The 13,699-nt window shown below is 43.4% G+C and overlaps 2 protein-coding genes across 5 annotated transcripts in view; one reads left to right on the top strand and one right to left on the bottom strand.

The window, feature by feature from the left end:
• The window catches only part of pkia (cAMP-dependent protein kinase inhibitor alpha), a 124,326-nt gene extending 117,664 nt beyond the window's left edge, over window positions 1-6,662 (bottom strand). Inside the window, exon 1 of one of the 3 annotated variants that reach the window (XM_078216360.1) lies at window positions 6,436-6,662. The gene's annotated coding sequence lies outside the window, so the exon portion shown is untranslated. The remainder of the gene's footprint in view (window positions 1-6,435) is intronic. The other 2 variants (XM_078216358.1, XM_078216359.1) reach the window with 2 other exon arrangements.
• Window positions 1-13,699, top strand: part of LOC144495821 (serine incorporator 1-like) — a 123,679-nt gene that overhangs the window by 12,250 nt on the left and 97,730 nt on the right. Inside the window, exon 1 of one of the 2 annotated variants that reach the window (XM_078216351.1) lies at window positions 10,993-11,089. The exons of the other annotated variant lie outside the window; for it this stretch is intronic. Within the exon in view, the coding sequence (XP_078072477.1) occupies window positions 11,087-11,089 (3 nt within the window). The 5' untranslated portion in view covers window positions 10,993-11,086. Of the gene's footprint in view, window positions 1-10,992; window positions 11,090-13,699 lie in introns of those variants that run through there. 2 annotated transcript variants of the gene reach the window in all.

Here is a 13,699-nt window from a genome sequence, read left to right as displayed (position 1 = left end):
TTCAAGGATTTGTGGACTTGCACACCTAGGTCCCTCTGTGTTTCTATACTCTTGATGGCTCTGCCATTTATTGTATAACTCCTCCCTACATTATTTCTTCCAAAATGCATCACTTCGCACTTATCCAGATTAAATTCCATCTGCCACCTCTCCGCCCAATGTTCCAGCCTATCTATATCCTGCTGTATTGCCCGTCAATGTTCATCGCTATCCGCAAGTCCAGCCATCTTCGTGTCATCCGCAAACTTGTAGATAACACCAGTTACACCTTCTTCCAAATCATTTATATATATCACAAATAGCAGAGGTCCCAGTACAGAGCCCTGTGGAACACCACTGGTCACAGACCTCCAGCCGGAAAAAGACCCTTCGACCGCTACCCTCTGTCTCCTATGGCCAAGCCAGTTCTCCACCCATCTAACCACTTCTCCTTGTATCCCATGAGCCTTAACCTTCTTAACCAACCTGCCATGTGGGACTTTGTCAAATGCCTTACTGAAATCCATACAGACGACATCCACGGCCCTTCCTTCGTCAACCGTTTTTGTCACTTCCTCAAAAAACTCCACCAAATTTGTAAGGCACGACCTCCCTCTTACAAAACCATGCTGTCTGTCACTAATGAAATTGTTCCGTTCTAAATGCACATACATCCTGTCTCTAAGAATCCTCTCCAACAACTTCCCTACCACGGACGTCAAGCTCACCGGCCTATAATTTCCCGGGTTATCCCTGCTACCTGACTTAAACAACAGGACCACATTCGCTATCCTCCAATCCTCAGGGACCTCACCTGGGTCCAAAGAAGCGACAAAGATTTCCGTCAGAGGCCCAGCAATTTCATCTCTCGTCTCCCTGAGCAGTCTAGGATAGATGCCATCAGGCCCTGGGGCTTTGTTAGTTTTAATGCTCCCTAAAAAACCTAACACTTCCTCCCTTGTAATGGAGATTTTCTCTAACGGGTCAACACCTCCCTCCGAGACACTCCCGGTTAACACGTCCCTCTCCTTCGTGAATACCGATGCAAAGTATTAATTTAGGATCTCCCCTATTCCCTTGGGTTCTAAGCATAATTCCCTTCCTTTGTCCCTGAGAGGTACGATTTTCTCCCTGACAACTCTTTTGTTCCTAACATATGAATAGAATGCCTTAGGATTCTCCTTAATCCTGCCTGCCAAGAACATCTCGTGACCTCTTTTTGCCCTTCTAACTCCCCGTTTGAGTTCTTTCCTACTCTCTCTGTATTCCTCCAGAGCTCCATCTGTTTTCTGTTGCCTGGACTTTACGTACGCCTCCCTTTTCATTTTAATCAATCCTCAATTTCCCTGGTTATCCACGCATCTCGAATCCTACCTTTCCTATCTTTCCTTTTTACAGGCACATGCCTATCCTGCAGCCTTATCAATTGTTCCTTAAAAGACTCCCACATGCCAGACGCAAACTTACCCTCAAACATCCTCTCCCAATCAATGTCCACCAATTCCTGCCTAATCCGGCTATAGTTAGCCTTCCCCCAATTTAGCACCCTGCCCGTAGGACAGCACTCATCCTTGTCCATTACTATCCTAAAGTTAACAGAGTTGTGGTCACTATTTGCCACATGTTCCCCTACCGAAACTTTGACGACCTGACTGGGTTCATTTCCCAGAACTAGGTCCCGTATAGCCCCCTCTCTAGTCGGGCTATCTACATACTGTTCCAAAGAACCTTCCAGTATGCATTTTACAAATTCCTCCCCGTCCGGAACCCCAGCTCTAAGCACTTTCCAGTCTATACCAGGGAAATTAAAGTTCCCCACTACAACAACCCTATTTTTTCTGCACCTATCCAGAATCTCCTGACATATCCTTTCCTCCACTTCCCGTGGGCTGTTGGGTGGTCTGTAGTACACCCCCAGCATAGTGACTGCACCCTTCCTGTTTCTGAGTTCCACCCACAGCGACTCAGTACATGACCCCTCTAAGTTGTCTATCCTCTGCACCGCGGTAATATGCTCCCTAACTAATATCGCTACTCCCTAACCTTTTTTAGCCCCTCCTCTGTCTCGCCATCAAACACTTATACCCCGGAATATTCAGTTGCCAGTCCTGTCCTTCTTTTAACCAAGTCTCTGTCACCGCAACCACATCCAAATTCCGCGTAAGCATTAAGGCCCTAAGTTCGTCTGTCTTACCCGTTACGCTCCTCGCATTGAAGCAGATGCACTCTAGACCTCCAGGCCCACTCAGGTCATCCTCCTCCAGAGTGCTCCTCTTCTTAGCTAGCCTTGCCCTGGCCCCCAGCTCAACCCCAGCCTGAGTACTTACTGACCTACTGTTTTGTCCCCCCCCCCGCGCCCCCCCCCCCCCCCCCCCCCCCCTCCGGCCACACTAGTTTAAATCCTGCCAAAACACTCTAGCAAAACTCCCAGCCAGGATATTTGCTCCCTTCCAGTTAAGGTGTAACCCATCCTTTCTGTACAGTTGCCATCCTGACTTGAAGACTTTCCAGTTATCTATGAATTTAAAACCCTCCCTCTTGCTAGTCATTTATCCACAGACCATGTACAATTTGCCTTGCCATGTAATTTATTCAACTTACTCAGCATCCTGGAGGTGGCCAACCTCAGAAAAGTTAAACTTTGGTAAAAAAAAAATTGCCTTTAAGTGGTAGTCAAGGAAACTTGTGAGGTACTATTCAATTCTTCCTGCCCACGCTACTCAACTCTGGTCAGTTGCATGTTACAGATGACTCATCTGTCATCTTAGCAGCAAAGCAACATTGATGCCTGTGCTGCTTTTGAACATGTCATCCTATCCTGTAATCTTCTAATCCATTCTTAGGTAAATACTTATCCAACTGTTTAATTTTAAAAAACCCACAATATTTAAGCAAATAAATTATTCTTTTTATTAATAGTCATAGATGTTTAGGAGGAATTTCTTCTAACTTCCTGCATCATCTGAGGATTGTTGACTTTATACTTGAGCCCTTTTGTATTCTGTACTATGGGCTAAACAGTTCGAATTTAAATTATTCATATCTGTCAACGTGACAGAAACCTGAATCATATCTCATTTCAGTCTTCTCTAATGAAAAATCAGGCTTTAAGTCTCTCCAATTCAGCATCGGAAGTCCCAGATTGGAATGCTGTACAATGCACAATAAGGTAGTTGCCTAAAATTGCACAAATTATTCTAAAAATGGCATAAATAGCGAGATGCACAGGATCAAATAACCTTCATCAAATTAAAAATTAAATATTATCAATCAATACTTCATTAGCACTTTGTGCCAACCACTTCATATTAATTGAATACAGTTGTAAGTAACACAACATTTACTTTATTTTCCCACTTTTGCTAATATGTACCTAGGTTTTATGCATCATGTTTAAACACAGGATATATAACAAAATATATGTATTTTGAAATCTATTTACCATATTTTAGCACTCAATTTAAACTTTTTGAATCCATTAACCTCTGTCATAGGTTGGTCCAATCAGAAAATACATTATACTATAAATACCTTTCACTTATTTTTTTTAAATGGACACAAGGCACAATGAGATTGGTAAACCAGCGTTTCTCCATTTCACTTTATTTTTATTCTGTTGTGGGACATGAGCATTGCTAGCTGGCCCGCATTTATTGCCCATCCTTAGATGGCCTTGAACTGAGTGGTTTGCTTGGCCAGTTGAGAGGGCAGTTGAGCGTCAACCACATTACCGTGGCTCTGGAGTCAGATGTAGGCCAGACCAGGTAAAGATGGCAGACTTTATCCCATAAGGCCATCAGCAAACCAGATGGGTTATTCCCGACAATCATTTCATGGTCATCAGTAGATTTTTAATTCCAGATTTTTAATTCCAGAATTCAATTTCCATCATCTGCTGCAGCGGGATTTGAACCCAGATCCCCAGAACATTAGCTGAGTTTCTGGATTAATAGTCTAGTGATTAAACCACTAGGCCATTGCCTTCCCTTTAATAGCTGGCGATGTGGAAGAATTCCCTATTATCTGCTACTAGTCACCACCCAAGAAAAGCCTTTTTAGAATCATAGAAAGAATCATAGAAACCCTACAGTACAGAAGGAGGCTATTCGACCCATCGAGTCTGCACCGACCACAATCCCACCCAGGCCCTACCCCCATATATTTTTACCCACTAATCCCTCTAACCTACACATCTCAGGACACTAAGGGGCAATTTTAGCATCGCCAAACAACCTAATCCGCACATCTTTGGACTGTGGGAGGAAACCGGAGCACCCGGAGGAAACCCACGCAGACATTTATTTATTTATCTATTATTTATGACATTTATTTATCATTTTATTTACCATTGCCAAACCAGTTTTCAACACAAGAGTTACTTTACTATTAATTTCTTTTGCCCTGAATTTCTTTCATCTGTCCTTTGGAGGAAGCATTAGAATTGTGTTTTAATGGTTCAGGTAAGCACTAAATTCCCATGTCACTATGCAAACAGGGATTTTTCATTGTGTCCTGGCCAACATTTTTCCCTCAAACGGCATCAGCAAAAATTGATTAACTAATCATATATCAGGCTGTTGGAATTTTGCAGTGGGCATCTGCCTGCACAACAGTCAATGCATGTCAAAATGTAATTAAGCAATTTGTTTGCTTTCTCAAAGACTTCCAGTAAATTTGTGAGCTTGTGCTTTGGCTTCTGAAGCTACATTCTCTATGGCCTCCATAATCTTAGCATAAATATTAACATTATCCAATAAAATCTCCAGACTTTTTCCCCCGTTAAAGAAAAAACACTGGTAATAATAATGCAAGTCTTAAAGGGCTAAATTATTAGGACAGGTTACGTAAACTTGGCTTGTATGCCAGAATGTGGAAGTCTGAACGGTAATCTGGTCAAGCTTGTTAAATTGTCAAAAAGTTTTGATATGGTGGAGAAAGCAACCATTTCCTTGCAAGTAGATGCAACCTTAAAATTATAACCAGATCACATGGAAAGGAAATTGGGAAGCATTTTCCCATACACAAGGTTGTGGAAATCTGGAATTTTCTGCTCCAGACTGCCTTGGTTGCTAGGACAAAGCTTTTAAGACTAAGCCTGAATTTTGTTAGGTCAGCGTAATTAAGGGATATGGAGCCAAGGCAGGTACATGGATCTGAGGTACACATGATCTAATACAATGAGAGAACAGGCTCAAGGAGCTGAAAGGCCTACTTCTGTTCATATATTCCTGCAATTCCCTGATTCACATCTAATTCCTTTTTGAAATACAGGAGTAACATTTGATACTTCCAGTCCTCAGAACCCCAAAATATATTGACTAAAACAAATGAGGCTCTGTGTCCATATATGTTCTTGCAAATAAACAACTTCATTCTTTGGAATGATAAATAATTAGTATTACAGTGCATGATCCTGATTTTAGTCTGTTCTGGAAAGAAGTTACCTTACTTGAGTGGTCAGCTGAGGAATATTGTTGTGGATAATGGTAATAATTGACATTTAGAAACTGTTATGTACACCTGCTTTGCCACAGAGTAAAGGAGACCAGTTATGTATGCAACAAGCTAACTGCTGGTTCAAACATTTGTGGAAGATATGTGGCATCTATTGGTAGCTTAAGCCTGCAACATGGCTAACCAAGGATTTTATCCCCTACCAGTTATGGAAGTCTATTAAATCACAAATTATTTCCAGAACAATCCAGTTGAGGATCCTGTAAAGTAACACCACCTACAGTATTGCTATAATAAAACACACTTTTTAGTGACATTTACATGTCTTAAACTGCCGACAGCGGATCATTCACATAAAAAGTATTGTTATTTTTTCATACTGAAGAATTTGAAATAAACTCAATGGTAATTAGGCAGAGTACTTGCCACCAATTTGACAATTAACAGTAAGTCGGTAAGGATGTTACATCCTTGTTGTTATACCCTTGCTCCAAGCCATGACAACATGGTACAGAACCTATAACACACTCAATTGTAATATATGGTAGGCTCAAAATATCCTCCATTGTGTGCCTTATTTTCTGTTGCTCAAGAATGACAAAAATGGCAATATCTAATGTGTTGCAATCACCAGGGTAAGTTTAGATTCACAGAAAGCTGAAAGCCGAGAGGAAACATATCCAGGGGACATTAAAAAATCGCTTGCGGCATGATAGCTTCGCAGCTCCCCCGCGGTAAAGAATGCATTATCTCAGACCACTTCGACATTCTTTGTGCTCTGTAACAATAGTCTGCCCACCAGATGTTTTGCTGCAAAACCACGCCTTTAATTTTCCCCAAATTCCAATGGCATTGTCTAACCATGTCCCTTTCAAAGCAGGAACTAATGTAAGGCGAGCACTAAATTATCACAGTTTGACTGCCGTTTAAAGTGTTTGGATTCACTTTTGTGAAATTACAAAGAAAACAAACGTTTGGGTTTTTTTTCAAAAAAAACAATACCTCACTTACCCCTCTTTGAAAAGGTTAAATAGGCATATGGATTAAACCATTCCGGATATTTTGTTGACCTAAAAGTCAGCTGCTTGCATGCTCTGCTATTCCATCTGCAGTTCCCTTTGCTCTGGATGCTAATGCAGGGAACCTATGTTTGGCGGCTGCACAACTGGCTTTCTGCATGACATCATGTGGGATTCAACCACTTCTGTCAAGACAGTGGGGCTCTCTCAATGCAGAGAATGCAACTACATCCTGATCGTTGGCAATGTGCAAAAGTCACCAGGGGTCAGTGATAGAATCCCATTTCTACTTGCTCTGTCTGTTCTTTCAGCTTAGCGATCACCTATCATTTTCTATTAACCCGATGGCACCGTCTTTTTATTCTGCACACATCCAAAATCTTTTGCTCTCTTTCGCTTAGTAGTGGCATCGACCGTGTGAAATCTCTTCCACTTTGTTGGGAGAATAGAGATCAGTTGCCAAGGGGTGGGGAGGGGGGTAGAACGTGTCAGACAAAATCGACCAAATGCTTCCTAGACAGTCAATTATCAGGGAATGTTTCACTTCGTTAAAGGCAGCTCAGCGAGTTAACACCTTGCCCGTCTGTCTGTCCCTTATGTAGGAATACGACACTTTCAAAAACCAGGGATTAAGATGAAATGGGCACAGATTTTCTTTTCAAATATACAATTATTAGTTTACAACTTTACAGCTCAGTGCCATCACCATGTTAATCATTTTTTGGCTGACACATTTTGGTATCTGAAAAATAACCATTAAATGTTATATTGGATGTAGTCTAATCAAACTGTCGCAGTGATTATTTTGTTCTGGTGTTTTGGCTTGGTCAGCTGGGTTTCTGTTGCTGCAAAACTCATCAGCATGTTTAAGAATCTCCAGATTTGGCTACGAGGAAATATGGGCCATGGAAATTAGCTATGTATTGTTTGGTTTTCCGGAGCTGCACATCCAAAATGGTGTCTGCAGTACATGTACACTTGAGTGCCAGCCACACTGACATTTCAGATAGGGTGTTAGTTCATGTGCAATGTATGTCCACTGATTTGGTTTGATTTGATTTGATTTATTATTGCCACATGCATTGGGATAAGGTGAAAACTATTGTTTTTTTGTGCGCTATGCAGATGAATTATACCATTCATAGGATACACAGGGGAGAAGGAAAGGAGAGGGTGCAGAATGTAGTGTTACAGTCATAGCTAAGATGTAGAGAAAGATCAGCTTAATATATGATACGTTCATTCAAAAGTCTGATGGCAGCAGGGAAGAAGCTGTTCTTAAGTCGGTTGGTATGTGCTCTCAGACTTTTGTATCTTTTTCCCAATGGAAGAAGGTGGAATATGTTCAGGGTGCGAGGGGTCTTTGATTATGCTGGCTACTTTTCTGAGGCAGTGGGAAGGAGGCTGGTTTGCATGATGGACTGGGCTACTTCGTTCACAACCCTTTGTAGTTTCTTGCGATCTTGGTCAGAGCCGGAGCCACACCAAGCTCTGCCAAAACTGGAAGTATACAAAGTAGGCAGGTTGTCATGGCAATTAATGTGTAATGCTACCATTTTGGAGCTCAATGTACCAGTTAACACCAACAGCTGAAGGTTTGCCCAGCAGCAGGAAGGACAACCCCACCGGTATTTAAAGTGGTCATCAACTAGATTCCGATTAGCTACCAATCGATTTATACTGGCTGCTGCTGTGATTGCAGAAATGCTTATTGGTTTACAGAGCTGTTCAAAGATGCTGAAGGAAATGGTGTGGCATGTGCTGACATCAAGGGTTCTGTACAAACATTGGAGTAGAAGGGGACATCCACCTTGTCCCATTGCATGGCAGCAGGAATGAGCAGTATTGACACAAGTTGTTGGAAGAGGGAAAAGGAAAAAGAACAGAAAGGCTCTCATCAGGAGAACAAAATCAGCCCAGGGTGTATAGGGAGCAATTCTCCTCTTTGAACTTCAGCAAGAAATAATGTAATAGATATCTCCATTTCACTGAGAACATTCTCACTGAAATCCAGCGAGATTTTGACGGAGTGGAATCCCATTTAGTTGCGGCTGCCAGATAGAATGCTCACGCTAACAATTTGGGGTCACAGCATGAAAGCCCTGGCAGATGACAGAGTGAATGGAGATCCAGGACATAGTACCCTTTCCATGTGTTAACAACTCTGTCCTTCCATACTACACCTTCACCTTTCAAACATGCAAACAACATGGGGGAACACCTCTGCCTCTATGTTACAACATCCAACATCCCGGTTTAGGCCGTCCTCATGTGTGCGGAACTTGGCTATCAGTTTCTGCTCAGCGCTCCGAAAGCTAATGGTATTTGCTACCAAATAAACCTGTTGGACTTTAACCTGGTGTTGTTAAAACTCTTACTGTGTTCACCCCAGTCCAACGCCGGCATCTCCACATCTATGTTACATCGCCAACACTGAAAAGGAGATGACCCTGAGAAACATTTGAACGGCCAGCCTTCCACACATACAGATAACAGGCTGAGCGGCACATCACTGATGTCAGAAATGAGATGAAAATGGCCAGACACTTTGATGACATATCACCAAATAACATAAACCATCGTCCCTGAGCACGACATCCACAATAAGTGAGGGGAGGAACCATAGTGTGTTCACCTGAGTGACTGCAACACAGCTCTCAATAAAAAGGAGATCTGGAATGGGACATATTTTATTTACAGTTGTGGATAATATATACATCTTGTTAACACCCATGCCACCATTGCGATCCTATTATGTTTTACTTTTCCTAACCCACTGCTATGTCCATTGCTTTCCCAACATCCACAGTTGTCCTGCACCCTTCGTGCGTTGACATGGTTGAAGATCAGCTATGGCTTCAGTGATGGAGTTCAGCCTGTGTAGCAGTACAGGAAACGTATCCTGGTCCAAGGTTGCCATGGTGGCTGCCATCCAGTGTTGACCTCAGTGCATTGACATGACGGCGCATTTACCTAGGGCTGAAGGCAGACGGACTCCTCCATTGTGCCCTCCAATCTGAGGACTGTATCCCTTCCTGATGTCCCAATGATTGTTGCTGCAGCTCCAGCAACCAATTTGGGACCGATTCCAGAGATTCATTATCTGATTCAGACTCAGTAAATTCCTGGCCTCCAGCAGTAATCCCCTAAGTGCCGGTGCCTGCTTCCACTTGTTGCAGACCAGATTGTATACTGTGCTCACCAAATTGCTATCCCAAGTATGCTCTACATCTAGGTCCCACCCAAGGTGTGGGTCTGTGCAGTTTTGGAGGATGTGGGTGAGTGCAGTGGTGGATCTTCCAACTGCTGTCCTCACGGTGCTCATCTGAGTTGTTCTCTGGGCTGGAGTTGGGTTCCTGGTTGGCTGAGAGAGTCGGGTTTGTGACAGATGTGTCAGGGAAAGAAATTGTACAGTATTAGTGCGTGGCAATTGTGTAACGCACAGAACAGTGCACTCAAAGTAGTGTCAACAGAGGGATGATCTGGTGCAGGATCCTCAGATGGGTGTTTGCTGCCCACCTTACTGTCACCACAGGAACTGTCAACATCATCTCCAGCCAATGTGATGACTCTGTTCTCAAAGTCATCCACTGGGCAGAGCAAATTGACCACAGCATTATGGCACAGTGGTCCATTCAAGTTAAAGGAATATCACAAATATGTGCTATATGGACTTAATTTGATATCCCATTGGTTGGTTCCACATATTAAACTGTTTAATTTCACTGGAATACATTTTTCTGGCCCGCCGCAATGGGTTTCCTGGCAGAGGAAGCAGCTTGCAATTAGCTGCCGATGGGATCTTCCAGACCCCCAGAAGTCAATGGCCATTTGTGTTGCTCGCCAACTGTGACACCAGGGAAACTGCGGTGGGGAGGGATCGCCTTTGGAGGGATTGGAAGTACCCACCGCAGGGGAGGTCAGAAGTCCCAGCCACTGAAGGAAAATAGCTGCCAATTTGCATCTGTATAGCTGCAGTCATGGAGATGTGGGCCTGTGGAGGCCTGGTGTTGTCAGACTTCTTATTGTGTTTACCCCTGTCCAACGCCGGCATCTCCACATCGAGGCCCCATCAGACAATGAGCTTGGGCAGAATTTTCTGGCCCCTCCCATTGTTAGGATCCTGCAGACTTCCTGAAGTCAATGGAAGTTTGAATGGTTCACCGTATCTGTCACAGTAGGGGTGGAAAGAATCAACTCCTACTGAGGGTGTGGAAAGCTTCCTTCTTATCTCGTTCAGAAGGAAGAATGAACCATTCAGGAGTTATTTGATTGCGAGAATATTAAAACATCAATCACTTTGGCTATAATCAGAGCTGTGCCAGACATGATCTGATCCATTTTCTTTTAGAAAAATAAAACCGATATAGAGGAAGATTGAAAGGGTTAATGACCACACAAGTTTAATAGTCACACAAACTGAAAGCTGCTAGTCTGAGAAAACCACAGATCCAGATTAAAGCAGACCCAGGTAAGTGTCAAGGGTCATAAAACTACACTCAAGACTTCCATTGAATTATGTGCAACTGCTGCTTTTAGGGCAAGGTTTTACGCCCTCGCTCGAGCGAGACAGGAAATTCCCACCTGAGGTCAACAGAGATTTCCATTCTCGGACCCTCGTCCACTCCGATTCCATGGTGGGTAAGGTTTGATTTGATTTGATTTGATTTATTATTGTCACATGTATTAAGATATAGTGAAAATATTGTTTCTTGTGTGCTGTACAGACAAAGCATACCATTCATAGAGAAGGAAATGAGAGAGTGCAGAATGTAGTGTTACAGTCATAGCTAGGGTGTAGAGAAAGATCAACGTAATGCAGGGTAGATCCATTCAAAAGTCTGACAGCAGCAGGGAAGAAGCTGTTCTTGTGTCGGTTGGTACATGACCTCAGACTTTTGTATCTTTCGCCCGACGGAAGAAAGTGGAAGAGCGAATGTTCCGGAGTGCATGGGGTCCTTAATTACACTGACGGCTTTACCGAGGCAGCGGGAAGTGTAGACAGAGTCAATGGACGGGAGGCTGGTTTGCGTGATGAATTGGGCTACATTCACGACCGTTTGTATTTTCTTGCGGTCTTGGGCAGAGCAGGAGCCATACCAAGCTGTGATACAACCAGAAAGAATGCTTTCTCTGGTGCATCTGTAAAAGTTGGTGAGAGTCGTAGCTGACATGCCAAATTTCCTTAGCCTTCTGAGAAAGTAGAGGCATTGGTGGGCTTTCTTAACTATAGTGTCAGCATGGGGTACCAGGACAGGTTGTTGGTGATCTGGACACCTAAAAACCTGAAGGTCTCGACCCTTTCTACTTGTCCCCCTTGATGTGGACAGGGGCATGTTCTCCTCTCGTGGTAGAGTTAGAGGTGGTAGAGTTCCGGCGTTAACGTCTGTTCTAACAAGAGGCAATGGGGCAGGGGAGTTGATGAACCACTGGTCAGAAAAATAACTTCATAATTGTGTAGAACGAAATATATGTTTGGTGATACTTTCATTAGGTAGACATGCACAATTTGTAATTGGACAACTATACCCTTATGTCATGCATGATGTTACCCTAATCAATCATTGTGAGTGGATATAGATATAATTTCTGTGCAAATATACTTCTTTGATTGGTATTTGCTAATTTCTTGATACTGAATTTTAATGAGAAATGTCTGTTTAATTCCTGGATCAATGCTTTTTCTGGAGAACTATTAGTTGGAGCACAGGAACTAGCCCATGCTATAGTTTGCAATGAAGGCATTGGAGAGTGAGAGAATGAAGTACACTATAGTTGTATAACTGTATTTTTCGCCTTAATAGAAGTCATGTGGTGCAACTTTTGTGTGGATGCTTGAATTTAGGATTTTGCAGAGATATTCTAGCTGCTGGAGTGAGTGGATGTTTTCTCGCTTTCTCTCACTCTCTCTGTACAAGATTCCATCTATGTTTTGCTGAGTTAAAGGTGTGTCTGCATTTCTATAACAGACAGAATCTCTCCACTGTTAGATTTTTACAACAGTGTATCTGGGAGAAAAAGCGGGACATATCAGCAGCAACTGCCTCAGCTGAGAACCAGTGTTTCCGGATACGTTCAATGATCCTTTATTGACTTTCCTTTTTTTAAATCTGCTCGTTAGCTTGGTCAATAAGTATATTTATTTACAAGTGATGTTGAGAACAAAGTACGAACAGTACGCATGAGCATAACATCATAGTGACCCATTCAGCGATCTGCCCAAGGCAGTGTCTTATATTCTCAGACACCTCTACACGGTGTTCCCCTTGTTGCTTTGGATGAGGTAGCATGTTTTGGTAGGAAGAAGTGGCCTTGGGGCTGTGATGCACGTGAAGGTCATGGAGGGAGCGAGGAAACTGAGAATAATGCTTAAGTTGTGAGAGGGCTGGCAACCTCATGGCTTGAAAGAGGCTGCAACTGGGGCAGAACTGGCACCCCCTCAGCCACCTGCATGACTGACCTGTCCAGCCTACACAGCACTCCAAGATCAGATCCTGACTGGTCCACGTGGCATAGTTCTGTGCATGTGAGTTTCCTGTTTCTGCCTGCACTCCAAGCGCTGCTGCATAGGGCTCTCCAACAGTTTAACCACGGTCTCATTAAAAGAGCTCATGCACTTGAATCCCTGGTGGATCCCAGCTGCTGCATGGTCTCCTCTAGCTGCTGTCCATGTGTCCTCATAGTTGCAGGGAATACCAACATAGGGGAACACATCTGCCGGGGCTGCTCCAAGTATCAACTTTCATATGTGACTGATGAGGCCTTGCATCAATGCCCAGCTGAGTATCACTTTGATTTTTCTCCCTCCTCCGCGGAGTACTATGCACAGAACCTTTGCCTCTTGGCATATCTTCTTGGGCACTAATGTAGTGTTCCTCATCTAGTGCCATCAACTGTGAAAGTATCTGGGCTGCTAGTCTGATGTGACACCGTGTCCTCAGACATCTCTTTCTCCTGCGCCTGTCCAAAAGATGACTCTGTAGATACTGGATGCTGTTGGAACCTGTGTGAGACACATTAGGAGTTCTTGGAGACCCTGAGGATCTGTAGTGCTAAGACCTTCCACGCCACCCAGTGGTAAGCGTGCTTTCAGATGAGTTATCTTGTGGACAAACTTTAGGGAGCCAAGAGATGAGTTCTTGCCGAGGATTCCTAGCCTCTCACCTGCTCTTGCAGCCACAGTATTTATAAAACTGGTCCAGTTCAGATTCTGGTAAGTGGTAGCCCTCCAGGGTGCTAATAGTGGG

This window comes from Mustelus asterias, chromosome 7 (assembly GCF_964213995.1).
Source record: "Mustelus asterias chromosome 7, sMusAst1.hap1.1, whole genome shotgun sequence".
NCBI lineage: Eukaryota > Metazoa > Chordata > Chondrichthyes > Carcharhiniformes > Triakidae > Mustelus > Mustelus asterias.
Note: the sequence above shows the minus strand (reverse complement) of the source record. Positions and strands in the feature narration are given on the sequence as shown.